Below are 26912 nucleotides of genomic sequence, written 5' to 3'. Positions count from 1 at the left end.
AGCACTCAGAAAATAGCATGGAAAAGCACTGCTGATTTATGAGCAGACCTGATCTCGTTCTCCAAGTCACCAAGATCACAGAAGTTGGAGTCCTAACAAGAGAAATTTTTTTTTTTGCTGCAAATCAGCCGAGTACACCAAGCACACCTACTGCCAAGGAAGGCTCCCATGTGAGGACCTGCTTTCTTCCCTAACAGGATCCATCATCACGTACTCAGGGGCTAAGAGGGGATTTTGCTCTTACGCTGTTGAAACCTGCTCTCCAGCTTGTTCATCCAAAGCTGGCACGGCTGCTCACCCTCAGCAGTGATACATATATCAAAATTAGCCAGGCCCAGCCCTACCCATGAAGAGAGGGGGAAAAAATCCAAGCGCTGGCAGAGGCATGGCTTAGCACAGTCACCAACACGCCCTGCGTCCTCCACCTGGGGTGGGAGTTAGCAGAAGAGCTCATCTGTCTCTCCCAGCTCAGGAGCATTGCTCTCCTCGGTGCTCATAACCTGTTTTTAGAGACAAACTCCACTAATCTGGTATTTCTGCTCCCTCATCGGATGGGAATTTGGGGGAGTGGCTCCGAGGGACTGCAAGGCAAGTGCAAGCAGGGGCTGAGCGCTGCAGAGGCAGGCTGCAGCAGTGCCACACACCAGAAGCCCTACTGCGCCCTTGGTGACATGAAGCCATAGGCGAGGGTACCCATACGGCATCCTTTCATTGTAACAAGCAGTTCCTGGAACTGGAAGGAAGGAAGAGCCATCAGACTTACCCCAGCTCCCCAGTTACCATCTTCCAAAGTCAAATAGTGACTGCAGAGTGATAGCAAACCATGAAAAAGGGATGCAGAGCAGGTTATAGGCAATAATTTCTCTAAATGCCACCAAGTTGGAGTACGAGTTCAGCTGCCCCTGGGGTGCCGGGAGCGGTTGGTCAGCTCACAGGGAGCATGGCATGAGATCTCATGCTGAGCCAGTGGCAAATGAGTAGCACTAGGGATGCAAGAGGGGTTTATCAGTGCTGCCTGAGCAGCTTGATTCCTCCCTCTCGGCCGTGCCAGCAACTGGGTGATAGCTGCCGGTGCCGGCATCCAGAGAGCAGGTTTGGGACCACCTAAATGAGAAGACTTTTACTGCAAGAAATGAGGGAAATAGAGCTCAGAACATCTCTGAAGATCCCAAGGCTTTTGTAGCCTGCTTTCCTGTTTGTGACTGGGGAGGCTGCCTACTGTCAGACCAGGGAAGTTTGACTGGCAGCTCTCTCCTGCCCCTGCCACAGCTCCCTCCAGGCCATGCTCTCTGCCTTTGGCCTCCCCACCCAGCAACATCCACTCTTCCACTTCGGAGGGTGATTCCTGGGAGAGCAATCACCACTTTGCTTCAATCGAAGTGCACAGGATAAAGAAGCAGTGCTGCTGACTCCGAAACACTCACCCGCTTCTCATGCTGACCGGCCATTTCTAGTGGACTAGTCTCACCTGTGCACACAACCTCTTCCTCGTTGAATTACTGACACTACTAGTCAGGCTCTCTGTCTTGTAGCCCTGCATGACAAGTCTGCCTCAGCCTTGCTCCCCAGGTGTTAAGTACCACCACTTTAAGCATGTGGGGCTGGAATATAAAATATTCAAGAGAACAGCAGCAGGACTAGCTTGAATTGATGTTGACATCTGTGCACAGGGATAAGTCTGCAACTCTCAGCAAGACTTGCAAGAATCCCCTGCTCCTGGTGTGCCAGGTCCTTCCAGAGGTCACTGAGGCTTCAATCTCAAACGTTCAGGCCCTTTCAACAACCTTGGCCCTTATGCTTATCAGTCAAGAAGAAAATAGCAAATGTAAGCCTACTGCTATACATTCACTATGCAGAAACTACCACACACTCCTACAGTATCTCACCAGCACAAGTCAATCGGAAGCTAGTGAAAACTTGGTGGTTGTCACTCAGCCTTGCAAGAAAGCATCTCTCTCCTCTTAGCAGACTCAGAGTACAAACAGCAGCAAGGGCATCTCCAGGTACGAACCTAATTCAAGCCTGCTGGGATCCATAAACATGCAGATTACAGGGACGATAGTCAGGTCATTGCCAATAGGGAAGCAAAAACGGAGATGGTCCTCCTCCAAGGGAAGGGAGCGGCATTGTCCTGCTCCTTGCGGGAATTAATTTTCCCTCTGCATGGAGCAACAGGCCACCTCAAAAGAAACATCTAAATCCTGATGGACCCTCCTCCAGGTGCAGCACTGCAGTTCCCAGCTGAGCGTGAAGGAGTCCTTCAGCAGTAGCAACAGGCATTTGCTTTCTTGACCATGGTCCCATGCTTCTGGCTCAGCACATGCGCCCACTTCACCCACTGAACGATGGCAGATGGCTCAGTGGACACTTACTGTCTATGCCCAGTCTCCCTGATCTTTCCAAGGATGGACAAGTAGCACATCAAGGGACTCAACTGACCCGGCTACCAAAACTGCTTGAGAAGTCAGCATATCAGGGACAAGTGGCCTCAGCGTGGCGAAGAGCACAGGCCAGGCACCGGCACTGCCCTACCCATTTTTTTAGGATGGCACATGCTGCAAGGCTGGAGCCCGGTGGGTCCATGCTGGCAGTCCTGGGAAGCCCCACTCTCCTGGGAGATGGTTTCTGTCACAAGATTTGGGGGGTTTGGGCAGCCCATAGGCTGGGAGCACTAACCCACACGTGTGGGAAAGCAAAGAACAGACAGCTGTGCCCCGATGGAAGACGACACTTAGAGCGGAGCAGCCCTGTATTTCTCTTGCATGTAACAGGTGGAATGTAGATAGGCTTCATCTGGTGGATCAAGGAGGGCCTGCGAGGTCACAGTACAGCGGCGAAGGTTATCATGGTATAAATAAAACGATCCTTGCTGAAGATTAGCATGCAACATAAATGTTCCCAGTAGCAGCTGGTACCGATAGCTTCAAGGAAGGAGGTGTGAGATCACTTGCCATGGGTACATCCTGATCAGTAAGTGGCTGGCTTATGCTGCCATGCACATTATTATATCTTTGGAACCTAACTTGCATGATTAGAGACTGCAATACTCTGCCAACCTATCAGCATGCTCAGTTATTAGCGAGAAATAAACTTAAAGCCTTATATCTGTTGTTCTTCTGTTCTTCCACGATTAAACAGGAACCTACATACGCAGTACAGGGTGAGGGGTGAACTTATCTAGCCATTACATGTGAAAACTGCAACAGACATGGATTGGCATTCAGGAACTGGCTGGGCTTCCCACTCCAAAATAAACACTTACTCATGGTAGATTTTCTGAATTATAGTTTAATTTCATAATCTACGGTTGCTACATCTGTACAACATTGTACAAAATACAATCAAAAAGAACATTTCAGCCCCACATAAATGTTTGACTGGCTGTCTGAGGATCCAGTGGCTTTGAGTCTTTGATTGAGACTCTCCTGTCTTCTAGATGCCATCAAAGTACCTTTGGTGCTAAGGCTACAATGCTATGTGTTCGTACAGTCATCATAACATTTTTGCTTTCCAGTCTCCTTCTCCGCTCAGTGATGGAATCCCCCAGCCATGGCAGAGGATCTCTGGTGGTACCTCATATTTCTGGTCAAACATGAAAGATTTTTAACCTCTTTTTGCATTAGGCAAAAACATTCTAGCAACGCCATGAGGTAGGGGCAGTTATGTTTCAAAGGTGACACTAATGTGGTAATTTAGGACTGATACATCCTTTTTTATAGCACTTGCTATAGTAGGGTTTTGAAATACAGCATTGATCTGCTCACACTAATACAACTGGTTCTAGATTTCCATTCATTCCCATCAATGCATTTTCACTGTAAGTAGCACTACCCCATGTTAGCCTAGTCTGAGAATTTATCTCTTGCCCAGATAAAACTATCAGGCAGATATACTCTTTTCAACTTAGAGGTTAAGGGAAATAATATACTTAGCTGCTACTGGCAGTGGAATACATGCAGAACTGCTTCTACCAGAATTAGGAAACCTGCTGAGAATTACGTGGAATCGAAAATGATTGCTCCAGATTAGAAAACCACACGCTAAAAGGCCAGCTTCATAGATCTCTGGTGTCAGGAAATATTCTTGTTGCAGCCTGACAGCGAGTGGTGTGGCAGAATGATCTCTCACGCCTGTGTTCTCCATGGAAAGTTTCATTTTGGCCAATTATTTTTCCTCTCATCTTCTGTGTTCCTGAAGCTTCTCATCTGTGTTTTAAAGGTCTAGTGGAAAGCCATGATCATTACAGAGATACAATTCTCTTAAAGCTTTTTTTCCCATTTTGACTACAATGCAGCATCATGTTCAAAATGCAACTACTGGATCTGAAAAATAAAACACTCAGACTATAATGCACATCTGAAAATAAATACATAGCCTTCTTATAGAGCCAGTTCTCAATAAAAACCTTTGCATTCACACAGTAGTGCAGAGACGTTCTCAGGAAGGCCATGCTACAGGGTCGAGTCTGAAAATAAGAGAAAGAGAGAAGTAGCTCAATATTTTCATGAGGGAGATAGTCTGTAAGGTACACTGGAAAGGGGACCTGAAATGTTACAGGGCCAAAAAGACCAGTGTCTGCAAAAGGACTACAGGGATTTAACTGACCCATTTCTTCACTCATATAATCCCACCGGGGTATTCTGAATTGCATTAAAAGGAAAGTATTTGACTCAAAGTAAAGGATATTTCTTAATGAACTGAGTAAAACTGCCAACGATATTTATCCATAAGTATATACACCATGCGTCTATCCTCAGTCAACTACACTGATTCTTTGTTCACATCAGGATCCCCAATGACCCTATTTAACTTATACCACGTCCCTCTCTTTCCTCCCTTCTCATTGCCTTTGGCCACCTAACACCAGCCTTTTCCTCACTGCTTCACCTAACCTTGCACATCTTGCAGGATCTTCTATTCTGCAGCTCCTGCACTGTAGAAAAATCTAACCTAGATATTATCTTATCACAAGAAGATGGGATATTTCTTTCTAAAAGATTTGCTCAAGGTCAGCCAAAACCTCTGGCTCATGTAGAAATCAAGTGTTCTTCTCATGCCTGCCTTTTCATTTCTATTTCTGTTTCATACTTGATCACTAGTAAGATAATTTAAAATTCAATAAAGCAGCCCAAATATACACTGCCTTATAGGAGATTGCTCTTGTCAGTAAATAAAGCTGTATGGCTACCATTTTTAAGGCATCTTGACAGCAATGACATATCTTGACAGCAATGACACATCTTGACATCACACAATGAAGGAAGAGAAGCATTAAGGATTGTTACCTTTAATAGTGAGGAAGGCTTTGGTGAATGCACAGCCCAATTCATTGGTGGCTTCTACCATATATTCTCCTTCATCCTGTTTTGTGACACCTAGGATGACCAGGGAGCAGACACCAAAGTCGTTTGTGCAAAAATAGGTAGGATCATTGGAGAGGTCTCTACTGTCCTTGTACCATGTGATCTTTGGAGGCGGATGGCCTCCAACCGCACAGCTCATATGGCACTCACTCCCAGTAGTCACCACATGAGGCTTCAACCGGACGAGGAATCTCGGGGGCTGGTTTTGATTAACTCCCCTGTATTTCTGTGGTTTGACTTGAAATTCAGCTGTAAAAAAACCCAGCAACAGACAAACACACACTCAGATACTGCTTCACAGCAACAGAAGTCAGAGTTTAAAGGACTGGTTTTCAATCATGACACTTGGTTGCGCAGAATCTCTGGCATTCTGCACTGCAAATTGCCAGAGAACCCATGCACCTATGGATTGTAATCCGTGTTTCTTCTCAAATTAGCCAGAATTTAACTTTGAAGTCAGAAACTTTGGTTTCTGCAAAACTTAAGCCTTAGATTTTGCTGGGAGTTAATTTTGTGGCGAATTACATGATATAATGGCTGGAAATAAAGGATCTATCTGCACAATGTCCATGCAGAAAGGACAAGCCTTTCCTGCCAAACTGGAGTTTCTTAGGGTATCTCTATGCATTCTTGTTCTGGGCAACTAAATGTTCACAGGAGGAGAGAACCATTTCAGGATGGTATATTAGAAACAATAAAAGAAACAAAGCATGACAACACACAGATAAATATTAGTAAAAGCTGTTTTACCCTTTGGTTTTTGAATTCTCCAAGGCTGCTGAGTTTCAGACGGACCACTGGCTCCCAAGTTATTTTTTGCCACAACCCTAAAGTAGTAGTCCTGGCCTGGGATCAGTTTGGTGAATGTGAACTTGTTGGTGTAGATCAGGTCACCCACCACGTGCCACAAGCCCTTCCGTGATTCACGTTTCAGGACTGTGTAGTAGAGATTACTTTCCCATTTCTCAGATGCTGATGGCTCCCAGGTTACTGTCACTGTATTTGGCACATTCTCTACCAACTGAATAGGTCCAGGCGGCTGTGGGATATCTGTCAGATGAAGGCAAATAATATCAAAGTAGGGAAAGCGGCACAGTACAGAACCCTAAAAACTTTGAGTCCATTCTATGTCTGGGGGCTGAGTGAACATCCTGGTCATTAGAAGGGACAAAATTTGATTCCTTCTCCAGTCACACAAACTCATTTGCTATTAACTGAATTTCTGCTGCATTACATCTGCATTGCTGGGCCTCTTTCCCTTCTTATAGGGAGGAGATGAGGGCTGGTACAGCTAAACATTTTCACCTCTTAGGGACACAGCATATAGAGTTGTAGCTATGACTAAACGTCCTACAGCCTGCTGCTGACTAACCTTAGACTGTTACAAAGAGCATGAACTGCTCTCCTGTGGTTTGCACTGTCCGTCTGTGTGACCTTGCCTTTTTAAGCAGAGTCACCCTGGAAGCTGGGTGTAATTTTAATCAGTAGATTGCTCTGTCCTGCAGACACGGCCAAGTGATACAACAAAGTGGCCAGACTGAATCTCATGGAAAATTGTACTCTAGTTCTCCCTGTGCCTGCATGGCTTAACCGCATCAGAGCTCACCGTGCCGAACTCTGTTCATTGCCTACTGCCTATTCGCAGTAAATCTGTAGGTATAGATGGTAGTGAGTGAGTTACCTATCACTTGAACTTGGAAGCTGAATGTTTCTCTTTTCCCTAACCCGTTCTGGAGCTCAACAGTGTAGGTGCCGCTGTCAGTGAACTCAGCTGCGCTGATCAGCAGCTGGGTGGTACCACCTTTGGTGTTTATTGTAGCCCGGTTTGGAAGAGGAAGCCCATCCTTTAACCAGGTCACCACTGGATCTGGAGACGCCTGTAAAGAACAACATGAGTTATAGCCCACTTGTTTTGCCTCCAGATTGCATCTTTACATCTTTAGCTTCATTATCTTGTCCCAAATATATACCTACATGACACAGTAAAGTAATATTTAGAAATATGGATCCAAGATGGATCTAAGAGCCCCAGATAAAGGGCTGCTCTAAAGTTTCTTTGTAACTTTTCTCTTTCTCTGTGTCTTTTAAGAATGTTATTGTAGTAAAGTGTTCAGGTTAACTATGTCAAACAAGGTGTGCTAGATAAAGAACAACAGATGACATCAGTAGCTAATATTTTCTACTTTTAAAAAGATCTACTGGTTTTGGAAAGAAAAAATATCCTCAAAGTCTTTATTTCCATTATGCCATCTTTGATCTCTATTCTCCAAGACATTAGGAGAAAGGCCAGCAAATACACACACTTTGCCTTCATCAACCTCTTCTTGATATCCCAGACTTTACCTGTGTTGTACCTGTGTTGTTCCAAGCTTACGTCAAAGCACACAGGATTTCTGTCAGTGCTTGCCTATTTCTCAAGTCATATAGCTTAAGTCTTGCTGCTTAGTAAGACAAACACAGTCAAGAAGATGTTGCTAGAAGTGCTACCCAAGGCCTTCCGAGGGAGTCAGAGGGAAATCGACTGATTTTTAAACTCTAAGTATGACAGATTAGTACCAGGTGATGATAATACTGATATGGTTGGAGTGACAGCATTGTGCCTTGTTTGCAGAGGTTAATGAATGACCATAATCTCATAAAACACTAATGCCAAGAGTGACAACTGAATTCTTGTTCATGTTTTCCTCACGCAGAAAGTATACACAGTACAGGCAAGGATTTGCCCAGTGTCTTGTAAACAAAATTCCATGCCAAGAAAACAGAAGCTCAGTTTTCATGTCTGCTATTGACTACAACATAAAAACAGATGGGGAATTCTTACGAACACATTGGAATACTTACTTCAAAGGGAATATTCACTCGGATGGTATTTCCTGCTTTTATAACCAGGAAGCTTTTCACTGTGTCGTCTAGTAGTAACCTGGGAGAAACTGGAAAAGACAGTGATTACAATAAAAAGTTGTACATTATTACAGAGTCACGGGCTGACAAAGTCATATGCATGTGTTCGATACCCCTAATGCCTTTCCAACAGCTAGTCTGGTGATAAACTCATACTGGTACTGCGGAAAAAAAGCTCCCTGATTCAGTACCAGAGTTTACACCTTTCAATTTTATTCCTGTGTATTTATCACTATGACTGAACAAGGGGAAATGACATAAAAATACATTCACAACAATGTTTGTATACATGTGATGTCTCAGTCATGGAGAAATAGGCTCTTTGACACACTTTACCCCATCACATGGATGATCTTTTGTGTAAAATGACATCTGGGAAAAAGGAAATTGCAATGGACACTTATGAAATATACGTGCAATACAGAGTACTGAACAACCTCAGGAAACCAGCCTGAGTTTATTAAAAATAATCTTTTGTAGTATTTAAAATATTTTTCTTTCTTTTCTCTTTTTATTAATATAATATACTATTGTATTTGGCATTTTTAGAAAAATGCCAAACACAAAAGTGCTAAATTGTATTCAGCGTTTCCAGTTTAAAACTGAAAAAACTGCTTCCCAGATGGACTTATATTTATCTGTTTCCTGACTGATTATAAAAGGAGTCTCCAGGCATAGGCCAAAAGTAGATATTTTCACTTGGGATCCAAGTTAAGGAAGATAAATCCCTCACAGAATTATCTCTTCTGTATTTCTGCAACGTTCCCAAACAGCAGGAAAAAAACCCAGAGCTACAGATTGTAAATAAAGATGAAAAAGTGAAAATGGTGAAAACTTTCAAACTAGAAAATTAAAAAGGAAAATAAAGTTCACAAAAACCAACGTAACAATTGCGATCTAAGAGAATGAAATAAAATGTTTAATTCCACAAGATTGCATAAAAATAGACTGAAAACTCTGTTTTTCCCTTAAAAGAGCATGGGTAGGCATAAGGTATGTGCGGTTTCTGTCTGGTGATCATGACTGTGGTGTAGCTCCGCACAGGGGGCAAAACGTGAATCTGAGGAGAAAATACAGTTTGGGGGGTTCTTTTATCATAATGAGTCTTTAACATGAGCTGAACACTGTGCATTGCACATTTATTATCAGTTAAATCTTCAGAATTTCCTGATGAGGTGACCAAATAAGACCATACTCTAGAGGAGCAATGTGGTACTTGTCCTTCTGCTACAGTCTGGGACTTGAAAGAAGCTCGTCACAGTGACCTACAGACCTTGCCTGCATCCTGTTACCTATAGAATGACGTTGTTCATTCTGAAAGCAGCCCACTTTGACTTACCTACAGGGGGAGCAGCTTTGATGCAAGCTTCAATCTCTGCGGCTTCTCCCGGACCACTGTCATTGAGGGCTCTCACACGTAGGAAGTACATCTCCTTGGCTTGGAGGCCTTTAACTGTGTAAGTGGTCGTCTCTATGGGAAGAGTATTGCATTTGGTCCAGTTGAGGTTCTTAGAAGACCGCATCTCCACCTCATAGCCTTTCACATCACTCCCATCTTTCGCTTCAGGTCTCTTCCATGTCAAGGTGACGCTACTGCTGTCACTGCTGCTCACTTTAAGGTCCTGCACTTGACCTGGAGATTCTGAAAAGAGGAATTTTATTTAAACTATTTTTCTAGGATTTCTGTCCCCTCTTTTCAGTCACTTCCTGAGATTCCCCAACATTCTTGAAGTGCACTGGATATCCACCCTACTGTCTTGCCTCTGCCTTGTCCCAGTTCTTCAAAGCTGGATCCAGGTGCCTGCTCCTGCCAGCCATGCAGTACAACCTGCAGCACTCCTGAAACGGTCTGCAACCTGTCCTGACTACTTCTCCACGCTGCACATAACTCCCACACAGGGAGTCTGCCACATCACACAGGAAATCCTTCCATTCCGTCCTCATGCTGACAGCGGATTCTCAGCCATGAAACATTCCCCAATTATTTGATCTTTGTCTCCTCATACTTTTACAAAGCATTTAAAAACATCGCCTCTCCACTAACATCACCCGTCTACATTCAGCTTTACGTATCCCCAAGCCAGAAGGATGAGGGGATAAGGGGCACTTACTCATGGAATCCTGTGCAAAGACAGGCTGTGACGGTTCACTGGCATCTCCTACGCCAGCAGCATTGACAGCTGCCACACGAAATTCATACTGCAGCCCTTTCTTGAGATTGGTCATTTTCAGCTTCTTGTCTGCAGAAAGAAAAGGAGCGTGTTGGCTCAGGTGAGCTGTTCCCCAAGCAAGAAAGGGTGAGACAACAATGCTGTACTTTACTCCATGTAGAATTGTGAACTGAATAATTCTCAGGGGCCATGTACAAATGCTGTCACTGATTCCCCCGCCCTTCCGCATCCAAGTGCATGTGTACTGCTGGGACATGTTCATTGTATTCCCTTTCAAATCAAACAGCACCTGAGAGCTGTTAAGTTAGAGAAAGGAAAAATACTGCTTTTCATTATGGGTTAATCCTAAACTCTTCTATACCAGATAAGAAGTTCTAGCTTGCACCTGATAGATAATGCTAGCTATAGTCAAAACACATTTTGAAGCTCATACACATCACTTGGGTTTCTTTATATTCCTTGCATTTATAAATTCCTGTCTGCCAAGTTCCTTTATATTCCTTGCATTTATAAATTCCTGTCTGCCAAGTTCCTAGCGCGAGGACTAAGGACAGTAGTTCTGCATGTGAAGTGAAGACTTTAGTTCCAGAAATTGAAGATATCAGTTTATCTACAGAGGAGCTACGTCCCAGGATGCAGCAGTGACCTTCTCTGCACTCTTCTCCAGCCATATGCTTGCACACAATCTAGAAAAGATCGTAATCCTCCTCCCAGGCATTCAGCTGTATATAAACCCAAGACCTGGCTTTGCTATGGCACAGCCGTGAAACCTTAGTTGTGAGAAAAATGTAGTTGTGAGAAAACATACACACTAGAGCTGTGAAAGATAAGAAGATAAAACTTCAGACAGGGGTAATATGGTTGCGATGAGGACAGTCAGCAGCTCAAGCATTCAAGAGGAAAAAACACTGATGTGAAAAGGTGTAAGATCCTAAGCAGCTCCTGAACCCAGCTGACCTTTTTGCCTTTTTCAAGTCTTCCAGTCTGTTCCAGGATTTAAGCTACCTACCTGCTATAGGCACATTGTTGACTGGCAGCCAGGTCATGGTACCCTTCTTGCGTTTTTGAACGATATATCCCACAATTCGGGAACTGCCAGTTTTACGAGGTGCTTTCCAGGATATCGTGACGGTGCCTCTACTGGCACTGACAATCTCAGGGGGATCTGGGGCACCAGGTGGAGCTAGAAAGAGATTAGTGTTTCATTATTAGCAGGTAAATTTTTATTGCAAGACAAGAAAGTGTTCTGTGTCATTTCTTCTTCCAGTTTCCCCGAGGCATTCATATGGATGTGTTTTGAAAACCTGACTGAGACTTGAAGCTGTGTATCCTATTCCCCACACAAACAGGATCCAGCATGGACCTCTGTTCCTGAATTTTGTTTTCATGAATGACCTGCTGTCATCAGGACTGACAATTCCACTGTCAGCCTACAGAGTGAAGCATGTCATTGTTACATGATAGGAAAAGTCAGCATTATTCTTGCTTTTAATGACAGAAACTGGAAACAGAATGGATTTTCTTAGCCCTCTGCTAAAGCGTTCAAAATACAGGGCTTCTCATAATCAGGAGGAGAACGTAGAAAGAAGAAAATTAGAAATAGAATAGAGCATTGCTTTCTCTCTAGTACTACGTTCATGCTTATGGCAAAACTGTTCTAGTATTTAAACTCATTGAAGGACAAAGAATAGAATTAGTTGTTTGGAAATCAGGGGAATGAAGGGGTCATGCTGAAAAATGCTGCCCGTACGGAGACACTCCTTTGCCTATGGAGTTAAGAAAAGGCCTCACATGTTCCCTTTGTAGCCACCCTAGGAAAAGCTTCCTCTGATCTTGATGCATATTGCATTTCCCCCATGAAACTTGCTTTCCAATTCAGAACGGAGCATAACTGAGAACGTAACGCCATCTCACTCAGCGTCACCAAAGCCTACAATAAACTTCTAGTCTTGATGTGCAGTCTCCACAGATTTGTGTGAAGACTTCACAGCCGTGATTCAAGCTTAGATGTGTAGCAACATCCAAAATGCAGTGAGTTTTCTTTGATGTCAGCTTTGATAACGAATTTCCCACATGGTTGTCGAACACAATTATGAAAAGTTCTTCCTTACCTTTACTAACAGCCTTCACTTCATCTGATTCCAGTGCATCACTAGTTCCCTCGGCATTCACAGCTCTCACCCTGAAGTAGTAGCTCATGTCTTGTTCCACTTTGTTAGTAGTGAAGGTAGTACAGCTCCTGGGGGTTTCTCCCAAAGTCACCCAGTCCTTCTCGCCCACCTGCTGTCTCTCGACAATGTACCTTTGCACTGGTTTGCCCCCATCATCCTTTGGGGGCTTCCACTGAATAGTGATGTCATTTGCAGAGTTTTCTACAATTTTGATGGGTCCTGCAGGTGGCTGTGGCTTGTCTGAAAAGATGAACACAGAGAGACTATGAGTTGGCTCCAGACCCAGACGTGCTCCTCGGTTTGGAGCCTACACTGTCTCTTGCTCACCAGCTGGGAGACTGAGTTTCTGATGGAATACATGCACAGTTGCAGAATGAGGGCTGGGCACTCAAATTACCTCTTCAAAACTTCCACTCTTCTAACTTTTGATAAGGGGGGTGGGGGGAAGGCCAGGCCCTTGCTCCATGGGCTAATTGTTCTCATAAGCACTGCACCAATTCAGCTTGCTTCTAAGGAAGAACACCATTTCTGGTCTTCCAAAAGAGCACAGACATTTACGGTAGGGCTGAATTTGGCCTTGATAATCTATTTTAGATTTGCCTGTTGTGCATAGTCCCATCTCCCACAGTCGCCCAACATTCAAAACTCAGCTGCTGAGGCTGTGCAAAACCAAACTAGATTTGTGTCACCTTGTACTAAAGGGCAAGAAACATGTCAGCAATCTTTGCTTGTACCCTGATTTAGTGGAAAATTACATAGACTTGTTCATCTTGAAATAACCCAGTAGCTCTAAATAAGACTGTCACCAGTGTTAATGGGTTCCCTGACTAAGCTTTACAATGAAAGCCACAGTGGAAGTTATGGGGCTCTTACCTATCACCAGAAGCTTTAAGTTGATCTCCAGGACCCCACTGTCATTCTTCAGCCTGACTTTGTAATCCCCACAGTCCTCTCTCTCACTGCTGGAGATGGACAGCATGGTAAAGGTCTCTGTTTTATCAACACGAATCCTTGTGTCATCTACTAGCTCCATTCTGTCCTTTAGCCACGTTGCTCTGACCGGCAGCCGGCCCTCAAAAGGGATCTTGATCTTTACGTTCTGCCCTGCCTTGGCCACAGTAGGAACACTTGTTAAGTTTTTGAGGAGAACTTTGTCAACCTGTGGAGGATCTAAGCAGGTGATACAAGGTCATTAAAAACTGGAATTCAAAGAGGATAAGGCTTACCTTGGAGGGAAGGGCTTCCCTCATGATGCTGCCAATAATGCTTACAAGCTCACAACATTTGGACCTTCACCTTTAGTTGCACTCTCAGTGCTTCACATATACACACGTACTTTGCTACAGGATAATTATCACAAAGTATTTGTGGTATCATACTGTCCTTTTCACTGGAGCAAATTTCTCACAGGCAATACACTAAACACAAGAATGAAGAATCTGGTCTGATAAAGTGTTATGTGCACCTCAAAATCTTTGAGTTAATAATAGAAGCTATTCAGGAAGGCTCCCTAGTTAAATTTGTAAATACAAAATGCACCAACCTGTGCAAAAACTCTATCCCATTTACATGGTAATTCTTTATAATAAAGTTGTCTCAATAATCAACTATAGGTCTCTGAGAAAACATATTACATTTAAAGCACATCAAGGCTATCATGCTGCATCGGTAGTTTGAATAGACTCACCTTCAACAAAAATTGAAGCTTCAGTTTTTACATCTCCACCTTCAAATCTGTATTTCCCAGCATGAATATCTTCCACTTTGTTAATAATTAGTTTGTGGACTAGACCTTTCTTTTCAAAAAAGACTCCATCCATGCTTGTTAACTACAAGATAAAGCACAAAGACCCATTCTTAAAAAAAAAAAAAAAAAAGACAAAAAAGGGCAAATCCAAATGTAATTGAAAAGACTTATGAATGACACGCATGTTTAATTACAATAATATTCTGGGATTACTCATCTGGTAACGTTGCATATAAGCATTACCAACATACTCCCCACAAAGACTTGATTCAAAGTCCATTAAAATAAATATTAGTAAAAACTCCAAGCTCTCTCCTTCTATTCTTAATGACAAAAACTCTGGCCCATGCCCGAGTATGACACCTCAGAACTCCTACAGTATCATCCGGATCCCACAACTGGAATTACTCTTCAGTGTTGTTTTAGAACATAGAATATGATGTCTATGCTTGACCTTAAGCACTAATTTGAAAGAGCACTCTTTGCATTATGCCTGCCTGAAGGATTCTTTGAAGATTTTTCCCTTGCTTTTTGCATATTTCTCTCATTCACCAAGGAAAAGAAAAGGGATTGCATTGCAAGGAAGAGACCCATACCATCTCCACCCATGAAAAAGAATGGAAAACATGGAAATGTCTTATAGCAGGAAGGGGCAGAAATCTTGCTGGGTTTCTATCAAGAATTTTATTATCAACAGGCTCCTGCAGAATCCTTCCAGGGCCACACTCAGACTACAGTAAGACTGGCAGAGGGAAGGACACTTTGACACAACACTTAATAAGAGGTAGAGCCAGAGAGCAGAGCATTGCCAACCGAAGAAAACAGTAGCTAGAGGACACCTACCTTTAATCCATCTTTAAACCAGGCTGCTGTCACTTCATGTTTACTGACAGTGCAAGACAGCTCAGCTGGTTCCCCTTTCAGGACTCTGACATCAAGTAAGTGTTTGTTGACATAACAGCGGGGTGCTGAACATTCAGAAAAGAAAATGTTGAAAAGATGCTAACTCTGTGTTACACTGACAGAGGGAAAAGTATAGATGAAAATGCATGTGCATGCGAGGAGAAAAAGAGAGCTTTTTAAAAAATATATACTGTAGTCATGACAGGCTTTTGTACCAAAACGCTGTGGGCGAGCTGGCATAAACTCATTGCACTGAAGGGACACGCCAGCTGGTCTGCGTACAATACAGTCCTAACATCAACCTAATGGGCAATGGATTCATCATAAATCACATTATCCATCTACAGATTTGCTATTTTAAGTCTCTGCTAATTGTCTTCGCTCCCTCTACAGCCAGTGGGAAAAAACAGGCTACTCCAGGATATGGATATACTACTTCATCATTCCTTTCCTCTGCATTGACCAGATACAGGGCTGCCCAACCACTTCCCCCTAAACAGCCCCAAGTCACACTATTCTCTCCCCCCTGTATTCCTCTTTCCCTTCCCAAGTGCTTCTCCATTAACATCCTCATCCCCTCTCTAATAAATACCCCATCTCCTTCCCCATTAACTCCAATTTTGTTGATTTTACTTCCATATTTATATTTATGTCTTGTTTGCTTTCATAATTTCTAACTTCTCAGCAATTCCATTAGGCGAATATTCCCCTTCAGTTATACATTTGAAGTTTCTCATTTCTACAATTTTCACATTATCCTCTTGCTACTGTAGCCATTGGTCTTAGTCAAATGGCTGCATACACATTACTTTCCTTTTACTATATGCAACACCTTATCATTTCTGATGTTACAAGAGAAAATAGGTCTTTACATTAGGCCCAATGTGCATATTAATCCAATATAAGCAGGCACAGATTTGTTCCCAGAACCTGGAAAAACACAGATCTTTGCACTAGATGTTAGAACAAATAAAGTGAAACAATAAGTTTTAAATTGGAACAACAGCAAAGAAACATGGTCATATTCCTTGAAACTATATGGGAACTAGTATGTTTGTGAACTGAAGTCTGTTCCATTTGGATCTGAATCATTTATTTGCATGAACAGATGATACCTGTTTTAGATAATTTAAACAAAGATCATTTAGACTTTTAAGGCAGTTGGATCTGAGCAAGTTGTGTAAAGTCAAACAGCAAATCAGTGGCAGAATTAGGAACGGATTGCGGTCTAACCAAATTTCTACATATAGCTACATTTGTCAAAACCATAAGATTCAATTTCTCTCCAGGATTAGGAATGTTAGTATCAAAATGCAAAGACCAGCAATACAGAAGTCATCAATTAAACACATACCTTTCAGATCATCTAGGCAATAATGTCTTCTTTTTCCCATACTTTCTGTATTCTTCAAGAAATCATTTGCTTTAATATCAAGGCCGGGTTCCTGTTTTCTCTGGTTTATTGAAGGAGGTCCACCATAAAGATCTGACATCTGACCATAATCCAATGAACCTTGACCAAAACCACCTGAATTCCTTCCATCAACATATCTGTTATGGGATTTACTCCCTGCCCCTTCAAAGGCAGAATTTTTGCCATAAAGGGAGCCTAACTGTCCTAAATCTCTGCGTTCACCCCTGGCACCTCCTTGACCTGAAAGTGAATCTCTGTCATCAAACGAACCTTTGTTCCCTGATCCTCTGAAATCACTGGCAGTGCCCTTTCCAGTTTTACCTCCCATAGAAGATTTGCCAGGATGTGAATCCAGCCCATATTCACCACCTCGTTCAACAGCACCTATCACATCTTTACCACGGACTGAATGTAACTCCCTTTCATCATCTCCCAACCTACCAATAGCACCCACACCAGCCCTGGCTCCAGCTGCCCCAGTGTCCTTGCCATAGGGAGACCGAGCACCCCGTATTGCAGAGCCACCGACACCACTGCCTTCTGAGGAAAAGCCATCTCCTCCTGCTCCACCTATATATCCTTGAGCTCTGCTCAGCATAGCATCCCTGCCATGGCGAGATCCCATTACTTCTTCACCTCCAAAAGGAAAATGAGCAGCTCCTGCCACAGCCCCAGTTGGGAGACCATCCTTTCCATAGAAAGAACCAACTGCCCTTGCACCAGCTACACCAGCACCAGTTGGGAGACCATCCTTTCCATAGGGAGACCCAAACCCACCAAAAGCAGCTACACCGTTGCCAGCTACAGTTCCCATTCCCGCTGGAAGACCATCCTTTCCATAGGGAGACCCAACTCTCCCTGCACCAGCACCACCAACAAAATCCCCAGCTGGGAGACCATCCTTGCCATATGGAGCCCCAACTCCCCCTGCACCAGCTATACCAGCACCAGCCCCAGCTGGGAGACCATCCTTGCCATATGGAGCCCCTACTCCCCCTGCACCAGCTACACCAGCCCCAGCCCCAGCTGGGAGACCATCCTTGCCATATGGAGACCCAAATCCCCCTGCACCAGCTACACCAGCACTACCAACACAAGCCCCAGCTGGGAGACCATCCTTTCCATAGGGAGCCCCTACTCGCCCTGCACCAGCTACACCAGCCCCACCAACACCAGCCCCAGCTGGGAGACCATCCTTTCCATATGGAGAAACAACTCCACCTGCACCAGCACCACCAAGAGCAGCCCCGGCTGTGAGACCATCCTTTCCATAGGGAGATCCAACTCCCCCTGCACCAGCACCACCAACACCAGCCCCAGCTGGGAGACCATCCTTTCCATAGGGAGCCCCAACTCCCCCTGCACCAGCTACACCAGCACCAGCTGGGAGACCATCCTTGCCACATGGAGCCCCTACTCCCCCTGCACCAGCTACACCAGCACCAGCCCCAACTGGGAGACCATCCTTTCCATATGGAGACCCAACTCCCCCTGCACCAGCTACACCAGCACCAGCCCCAGCTGGGAGACCATCCTTTCCATAGGGAGACCCAACTCCCCCTGCACCAGCTACACCAGCCCCAGCTGGGAGACCATCCTTGCCATATGGAGCCCCTACTCCCCCTGCACCAGCACCACCAACACCAGCCCCAGCTGGGAGACCATCCTTTCCATAGGGAGACCCAACTCCACCTGCACCAGCTACACCAGCACCAGCCCCAGCTGGGAGACCATCCTTGCCATATGGAGCCCCTACTCCCCCTGCACCAGCACCACCAACACCAGCCCCAGCTGGGAGACCATCCTTTCCATAGGGAGACCCAACTCCACCTGCACCAGCTACACCAGCACCAGCCCCAGCTGGGAGACCATCCTTTCCATAGGGAGCCCCAACTCCTCCTGCACCAGCTACACCAGCACCAGCACCAGCTGGGAGACCATCCTTGCCATATGGAGCCCCTACTCCCCCTGCACCAGCTACACCAGCCCCAGCCCCAGCTGGGAGACCATCCTTTCCATAGGGAGACCCAAATCCCCCTGCACCAGCTACACCAGCCCCACCAACACCAGCCCCAGCTGGGAGACCATCCTTTCCATAGGGAGACCCAAATCCCCCTGCACCAGCTACACCAGCACCAGCCCCAGCTGGAAGACCATCCTTTCCATAGGGAGACCCAAATCCCCCTGCACCACCTACACCAGCACCAGCTGGGAGACCATCCTTGCCATAGGGAGACCCAACTCCACCTGCACCAGCTACACCAGCACCAGCCCCAGCTGGGAGACCATCCTTTCCATAGGGAGCCCCAACTCCCCCTGCACCAGTTACACCAGCACCAGCTGGGAGACCATCCTTGCCATATGGAGCCCCTACTCCCCCTGCACCAGCTACAACAGCACCAGCACCAGCTGGGAGACCATCCTTTCCATAGGGAGACCCAACTCCCCCTGCACCAGCTACACCAGCACCAGCTGGGACACCAGCCCCAGCTGGGAGACCATCCTTTCCATAGGGAGACCCAAATCCCCCTGCACCAGCTACACCAGCACCAGCCCCAGCTGGAAGACCATCCTTGCCATAGGGAGCCCCAACTCCCCCTGCACCAGCTACACCAGCACCAGCCCCAAGTGGGAGACCATTCTTTCCATAGGGAGACCCAACTCCCCCTGCACCAGCTACACCAGCACCACGAAGACCAGCCCCAGCTGGAAGACCATCCTTTCCATAGGGAGCCCCAACTCCCCCTGCACCAGCTACACCAGCACCAGCCCCAACTAGGAGACCATCCTTTCCATAGGGAGACCCAACTCCCCCTGCACCAGCTACACCAGCACCACCAACACCAGCCCCAGCTGGAAGACCATCCTTTCCATAGGGAGCCCCAACTCCCCCTGCACCAGCTCCACCAGCACCAGCACCAGCTGGGAGACCATCCTTTCCATAGGGAGACCCAAATCCCCCTGCACCAGCACCAGCCCCAGCTAGGAGACCATCCTTGCCATATGAAGCCCCAACTCCCCTTGCACCAGCTATACCAGCACTACCAACACCAGCCCCAACTGGGAGACCATCCTTTCCATACGGAGACCCAACTCCCCCTGCACCAGCACCACCAACACGAGCCCCAGCTGGGAGACCCTCTTTGCCATATGGAGCCCCTACTCCCCCTGCACCAGGTACACCAGCCCCAGCCCCAGCTGTGAGACCATCCTTTCCATAGGGAGACCCAACTCCCCCTGCACCAGCCCCACCAACACCAGCCCCAGCTGGGAGACCATCCTTTCCATAGGGAGCCCCAACTCCTCCTGCACCAGCTACACCAGCACCAGCCCCAGCTGGGAGACCATCCTTGCCATATGGAACCGCTACTCCTCCTGCACCAGCTACACCAGCACCACCAACACCAGCCCCAGCTGGGAGACCATCCTTTCCATAGGGAGACCCAAATCCCCCTGCACCACCTACACCAGCCCCACCAACACCAGCCCCAGCTGGGAGACCATCCTTTCCATAGGGAGCCCCAACTCCCCCGGCACTAGCACCACCAAGACAAGCCCCAGCTGGGAGACCATCCTTGCCATATGGAGACCCAACTCCCCCTGCACCAGCTACACCAGCACCAGCCCCAGCTGGGAGACCATCCTTTCCATAAGGAGCCCCAAATCCCCCTGCACCAGCACCACCAAGAGCAGCCCCAGCTGGGAGACCATCCTTTCCATAGGGAGACCCAAATCCCCCTGCACCAGCTACACCAACACCACCAAGACCAGCTCCAGCTGGGAGACCATCCTTTCCATAGGGAGATCCAACTCCCCCTGCACCACCAACACCAATGCCTGCACCAGCAGGGAGGCCATCCTTTCCATAGGGAGCCCCAACTGCCCCTGCACCAGCTACACCAGCACCACCAACACCTGCTCCAGACAGGAGACCATCTTTTCCGTAAGGAAATCCAACTCCCCCTACAACAGCTACACCAACACCAGCCCCAGCTGGCAGACCATCCTTGCCATATGGAGCCACAACTCCCCCTGGACCAATGACACCAGCACTACCAGCACCAGCCCCAGCTGGGAGACCATCCTTTCCACAGGGAGTCACAACTCCCAGTGCACCAGCACCAGCACCGCCTGCTCCACCTGGGAGATCACCTTTTCCATATGGAGATCCAACTGCCTCTGCACCAGCTACACCAGCACCACCAAGACCAGCCCCGGCTGGGAGACCACCTTTTCCATAAGGGGATCCAACTCCCCCTGCACCAGCTATACCAGCACCACCAACACCAGCCCCAGCTGGGAGACCATCCTTTCCATAGGGAGACCCAAATCCCCCTGCACCAGCTACACCAGCCCCACCAACACCAGCCCCAGCTGGCAGACCATCCTTTCCATAGGGAGACACAACTCCCCCTGCACCACCACCACCAAGAGCAGCCCCATCTGGAACACCATACTTTCTATATGGTGACCCAATTCCCTCTGCACCAGCACCACCACCACCGACGCCTGCTCCAGCTGGGAGACCATCACCATCCTTTCCATAGGGAGACCCAACTCCCCCTGCACCAGCTACACCAGCACCACCATCACCAAGACCAGCCCCAGCTGGGATACCATCCTTTCCATATGGAGACCCAAATCCTCCTGCACCAGCTACACCAGCACCACCACCACCAGCTCCAGCTGGCAGACCATCCTTTCCGTAGGGAGATCCAACACCTCCAAAATCACCAACTGCAGCCCCACCAACACCTGCTCCAGCAGGGAGGCCATCCCTTCCATACAGATACCCAACTCCCCCTGCACCAGCTACACCAGCACCACCAACACCAGCCCCAGCTGGGAGACCATCCTTTCCATAGGGAGACCCAAATCCCCCTGCACCAGCTACACCAGCGCCACCAACACCAGCCCCAGCTGGGAGACCATCCTTTCCATAGGGAGACCCAACACCCCCTACAACAGCTACACCAGCCCCAGCCCCAGCTGGGAGACCATCCTTTCCATATGGAGCCCCAACTCCCCCTGCACCAGCTACACCAGCACCATCAATGCCAGCCCCAGCTGGAAGACCATCCTTTCCATATGAAGATCCAAATCCCCCTGAACCGGTAACACCTGCTCCAGCTGGGAAACCATCCTTTCCATAGGGAGATCCAGCACCTCCAAAACCACCAACTGCAGCACCACCAACACCTGCTCCAGCAAGGAGACCATCTTTTCCATACAGAGACCCAACTCCCCCTGCACCAGCACCACCAACACCTGCTCCAGCTGGAAGACCATCCTTTCCATAGGGAGACCCAACTCCACCTGCACCAGCTACACCAGCACCACCAACACCAGCCCCAGCTGGAAGACCATCCTTTCCATAGGGAGACCCAACTCCCCCTGCACCAGCTATACCAGCACCACCAACACCAGCCCCAGCTGGGAGACCATCCTTTCCATAGGGAGACCCAACTCCCCCTGCACCAGCTACACCAGCACCAGCAACACCAGCCCCAGCTGGCAGACCATCCTTTCCATAGGGAGACCCAAGTCCCCCTGCACCAGCTACACCAGCACCATCAATGCCAGCCCCAGCTGGAAGACCATCCTTTCCATATGAAGATCCAAATCCCCCTGAACCAGTAACACCAGCTCCAGCTGGGAAACCATCCTTTCCATAGGGAGATCCAGCACCTCCAAAACCAGCAACTGTAGCACCACCAACAGCAACCCCAGCTGGGAGACCATCCTTTCCATAGGGGGACCCAACTCCCCCTGCACCAGCTATACCAGCACCACCAACACCTGCTCCGGCTGGGAGACCATCCTTTCCATAAGGAGCCCCAAATCCCCCTGCACCAGCTATACCAGCTCCACCAATGCCAGCCCCAGCTGGGAGACCATCCTTTCCATAGGGAGACCCACCTGCCCCTGCACCAGCTACACCAGCATCACCAACACCTGCTCCAACTGGCCGACCATCTGGACCATACAAAGTCTGCATTTCCCCTGTAGAACTGCCACCTGCACCAGATATAGCCCCCTCTCCAGCTAGAAGACCACCTGGGCCATACAGCAAGCCAGACCTTCCTGCCTGACCTAAATGACCGCTAGCATGAAGTGTCAGGCCATCCTTGCCATGGGGAGTCCCTGTTTGTCCTTCTCTGTTTATACTTGCTCCATTCCTATCAACTAGAGTTGGCAGACCTTCCTTGCCATAGGGGGACCTCATTCCTCCTGCAGTCTCAGTACCTGCAGCACTCTTTCTAGCTCCCGTCCCTGGACTAGTCCTACTGAACAGATCACCCTTACCACCCCTACTATCTCCCACTCCAGTTGAGTCGGGATCGAGTCCATCTAACACAGAACTTCCATCAGTAGCACCTAATCTCCCAACACCCCCAAAGCCAGCTCTGTAACTAGTATCACGTAATTTACCATCCTTGTCATGCTGAGAGCCCACACCTTCTCCATCATCCATGTCAATGTTAGCAGCATCCAGCATACCACCATCTTTGCCATCCACAGAATACCATTCACCTGCTCCTCCTAATTCATCACCAGTATCTGCTCTGCCTGTCATAGAATCCTTGCCATGGAAAGGCCTTAATCCACTTTTGCCTCCTAAACCTTTTAATCCAAAGCTACTACCATCATTTGTCCTTGAGTCTCCATCTAGTTCTGCTCCAGAAAACTGCCCAAATCCCATCCTTCCATTTCTGTGGGCTCCGTGTAGCCCATCTTTTCCCAAAAATCTATGGCTTCCATCAACATCAGTGGTGTGGCCTTGACTGCCGCCTTGACCATTTCTGTACCAGCCATCTTCTTCCTCGCCAGTGTCCATAAGATGATCTTCATCACCAACATATTCTCTGCGTCGAAGTTTCTTAGCCCTGTCTTTATCTGGCAATGTTTCTTTCAGCCACTCAGTTTTCTCTCTTTCACCTCCTTCACCCTGTCTCCTCTTTCCTTTGGGATCTGTATTGAAGACGCATTGTTTGATTGGAGGAGATACAATTTACAGGAAAAGAGAGGAAAAAAAAAAAGAACAGACAATCAATAGGTCATGTACTACATCAACAACCAAAGAAAATGTGTTAGCATTTGTTATAATTTCATTCCAGGACACAGAAACATAATCTATTTAAATAAATTTAAATTTAGTTCAAATCCTGAATTTTTTCAGTGTCACATTCAGACATAATTTTACGTTTCTTAGTTAAAAAGACAATTATTTTTAGTGGAAACATGCTTGTTAAACAAACAAACAAAACAACACAAGCAGAAAAACAAAACAAATTTCCAGCATGACAGGTCTAATTTAGAGGGGCTTAGATTGTATCTGGGACTCATTAGTTCCTTCTGCCTTCTCCCTTCAGCCCTGGAGGAGTTACAGAATATCCCACACACAGAGTCACCATCAGTTCCCACCCTTGAATTAGGATCTCACTGCTACTGAGGCAGCTTGCACATTTGGCATCCTGGCATTTTAGAGATGGCCAACCTGAAGACTAAAGATTCCAGTTCTGTGAATAGCTTTGTATTAACCTAAAATTCAGACTTCTCTGAGAGCAGGTCACTCACTGTTTTGATTTCCAGGCTAGATATCATTTCTGTAGAGCATTAACAGCTCAGTGAAATCAGTAGGCAGTTTCTTTGCATGTCATACTCAACCTGCACTGTTTCTGAAAGGTCACCAAAAAAGCCTTTATGAAAGAGACCACCTTTTGCTGCAGCAGGATCTCAAAAGAAACCAAAGCAACTACCTTTCAGAAACAAAAAAATATGAGCCAGCTAACTGTTAATCTGCTTGCACTGACAGGAATGTTTCCCATCTTCCCAGCTTCCTTTGAGCTTCTTCTAACATGTTTAACCTCTAATTTGGAAAGAATACTACTATCTAGCAAGACAGTATTGAATAGTATTGATAGTATCAAATTGATAGTATTGAGCGCTCCTTGATCCCCTGTATGCTGTACTGTGTTCACACAGTGACAGCTTCATCAAAAACACATGTTGAAATATGGAGCATTTTTCGATAACTGATGGAGAACATGCTACTTCATAGTAACTGCAGAGTAAATAAGCCAATAGGATTTGTCAGGACGAATAAAAAGGGAAAAATTTGTCTCATCTGAAGAGGAAAGAAGGTCTAACCAGACCTTCATTTTTCCAAATATAATTTAGGAACTAAAGGCTCCGCAATTCATTTCTCAGCATAGAATCACCTCAATGAGCAATCACGCGGTGAGAGGAATATTATTTTGTTAACACACCTCAAGCCAACACCATGGGAATAATACAGTGTCACTTACACTCTACAATAAGCCAGGCATTTGAGGAGCAGAGTCCAGTGTCGAGCGTGTACATGCCGTTGTCAGAGGGCACAACGTTTTTGATAATCAGCTGGTGGTTCAGACCATCAGGTGTTATGGAGATCTGGTGCTTCTCACTTGCCTCGAGGAGGTGGGTTTTGTGTAGCCACACAGCATCGTAGCAGGGTGCGCGTAGGGTACACTCAAAGACAGCATCTTCTTCCTCAGGACAATGCACATCCTTGAGTGGCTGCTCAAATCTCACAGGGATGGCTGCAATGGAAAAATCAAAAGCTATAGAAAGGAAACAGAGAGCTATTTCTGTCTTCCAAGAAAAACTTGTCACAGCTGAAGGAAGACAGACAGGAACTTGCCATGCCTGTGAGCATTGGTTTAAGCAGAAAAAGGAAGAACTGAGATGTGCTCCTGTGCCCGATTCTACAGGACAGAAAAGCAGAAAAGCAGATTTTTGTCTTTATTATCTTCTGAGACAGTTATACCACACATCACTCTGATGTGCTGATAATTTGCAGTCATTAATGTATTTCAGCAGCATGATACTTGTATCGAGTTGGTAGTTATTATCTGAGCTTACAAAAGGAAACTATGGCATAGGGTAACTTAAGGAATTTTCTCACTGTCATCCAGAAGTCAGAGCCAAACTGGTACTTGAACCTAGTCCTTTGGACTACAAATGCAACACCCGTATCGCATAATTGCCCTCCTGCTCTTTTTCACCTGTGTCATATAAGGAGCCCTTATTTGGCAACACAAAAACAGTCTTCTGTAGTTATCAGGTTTTACTGCTGAGCTTTGCATATGCTCCTAGATAAAATTTTCCAGCAAAAAATAATTTCTTGTTACGGTTGCACATCACATACATCTAACTCAATTCCTTACATTCAGCATCCAGTTCTGTTGAGAAAACAGGTACATCCTCCACTCTGACTTGATACAAGCCTGCATCGTCTGGCTGCACATCATTGACAATGAAATTATACTTTTTTCCAATTCGCCTCAGGCAGTGCTTTCTGTATTCATCCCCCGTTCCATATCGGAGCCTCTCACCGTCCTAGGAAGAGAACGAATATACTCTTAAAGGCAATGCACAACTAGTGCAAGGCATTTCAAACAAATCAGGCCAAATTTGTGCTACAATTGCCTTATTGATATAAATGAGTAACAACATTACTACTTACAGTGGACAGCTGTAAGTGGACAGGGCTCATTGCTTATGTAACACAGAGGCAATACTATGTGCAGTAAGTCCTGCACAGAACAGAGCATCAGACTCTCAAACTAGGCAAAACAATAGTACTTTGCTAGCTCACATAAGGTTTTGAAGCTTAACTAATACAAAGTTACAGTAACTTCGAAGACAAAGTACTTTCTTTGCTAAGATTTTAGCATCCTCATAGATGGATAAGCAGGCGAGTTCACCACTTTCCTATCTGTAACACACTTGGGTTACCTTCTCCGCACTGTGGCTGCATAGACTTCATGTCATGCATTTGATTCACAAGTTCATAGAGTTAGTCTGACCTCCTCTTTAATGAATTCTGATTTCCCCTGTATTAAAGCCACTAACTGCATTTTGAAATTTATCTTCCAGAAAAACATCCACAGCACTGATCACCTGGGGATCACATCAGAATAACTACAGAACTAGACAGGTTGTTTTACTTCCTTGAGATCTTCTTTCACAGAAGTGAATTATAGTGGAATAACACACTCGAGAAAGTGAATAAAATCAGTCTGTTTTTCTTATATGAGACTGCAGAATTTCTGCAGCCTGAAAGACACTGTTAGAATTGCCTCTTACTGGAAGAGCTCTTGAAGTCAAAAGGATGTCAGTAACTGACTGTTTCCCCTGTACTTGGATCTACAAATCCCAAGTGATATTCACCACCAAAGACTACCTGGACCCCCACAC

General features: G+C 46.3%; 1 protein-coding gene across 1 annotated transcript in view; it reads right to left on the bottom strand.

Annotated features, from left to right (window-relative positions):
* Positions 1 to 4264: 4264 nt before the first annotated feature.
* Positions 4265 to 26912, bottom strand: part of IGFN1 (immunoglobulin like and fibronectin type III domain containing 1) — a 29792-nt gene continuing 7144 nt past the window's right edge. Inside the window, exons 9-34 of the mRNA XM_050911399.1 lie at positions 25880 to 26051; positions 24980 to 25252; positions 22986 to 23642; positions 22566 to 22901; positions 22446 to 22517; positions 21933 to 22358; positions 21264 to 21800; positions 21159 to 21188; positions 20823 to 21077; positions 20355 to 20606; positions 19992 to 20300; positions 18654 to 18815; positions 17682 to 18254; positions 16611 to 17330; positions 15197 to 15321; positions 14294 to 14435; positions 13480 to 13776; positions 12547 to 12846; positions 11445 to 11618; positions 10376 to 10504; positions 9604 to 9906; positions 8205 to 8293; positions 7045 to 7240; positions 6114 to 6413; positions 5286 to 5612; positions 4265 to 4465 (exon numbers count right to left, since the gene is read on the bottom strand). Coding sequence (XP_050767356.1) covers positions 4452 to 4465; positions 5286 to 5612; positions 6114 to 6413; positions 7045 to 7240; positions 8205 to 8293; positions 9604 to 9906; positions 10376 to 10504; positions 11445 to 11618; positions 12547 to 12846; positions 13480 to 13776; positions 14294 to 14435; positions 15197 to 15321; positions 16611 to 17330; positions 17682 to 18254; positions 18654 to 18815; positions 19992 to 20300; positions 20355 to 20606; positions 20823 to 21077; positions 21159 to 21188; positions 21264 to 21800; positions 21933 to 22358; positions 22446 to 22517; positions 22566 to 22901; positions 22986 to 23642; positions 24980 to 25252; positions 25880 to 26051 — 7170 coding nt within the window. The 3' untranslated portion in view covers positions 4265 to 4451. The remainder of the gene's footprint in view (positions 4466 to 5285; positions 5613 to 6113; positions 6414 to 7044; positions 7241 to 8204; positions 8294 to 9603; positions 9907 to 10375; positions 10505 to 11444; positions 11619 to 12546; positions 12847 to 13479; positions 13777 to 14293; positions 14436 to 15196; positions 15322 to 16610; positions 17331 to 17681; positions 18255 to 18653; positions 18816 to 19991; positions 20301 to 20354; positions 20607 to 20822; positions 21078 to 21158; positions 21189 to 21263; positions 21801 to 21932; positions 22359 to 22445; positions 22518 to 22565; positions 22902 to 22985; positions 23643 to 24979; positions 25253 to 25879; positions 26052 to 26912) is intronic.

Source organism: Gymnogyps californianus, chromosome 27 (assembly GCF_018139145.2).
Source record: "Gymnogyps californianus isolate 813 chromosome 27, ASM1813914v2, whole genome shotgun sequence".
NCBI lineage: Eukaryota > Metazoa > Chordata > Aves > Accipitriformes > Cathartidae > Gymnogyps > Gymnogyps californianus.
The sequence above is the reverse complement of the archived record's forward strand: the minus strand, read 5'-3'. Positions and strand labels throughout refer to the sequence as shown.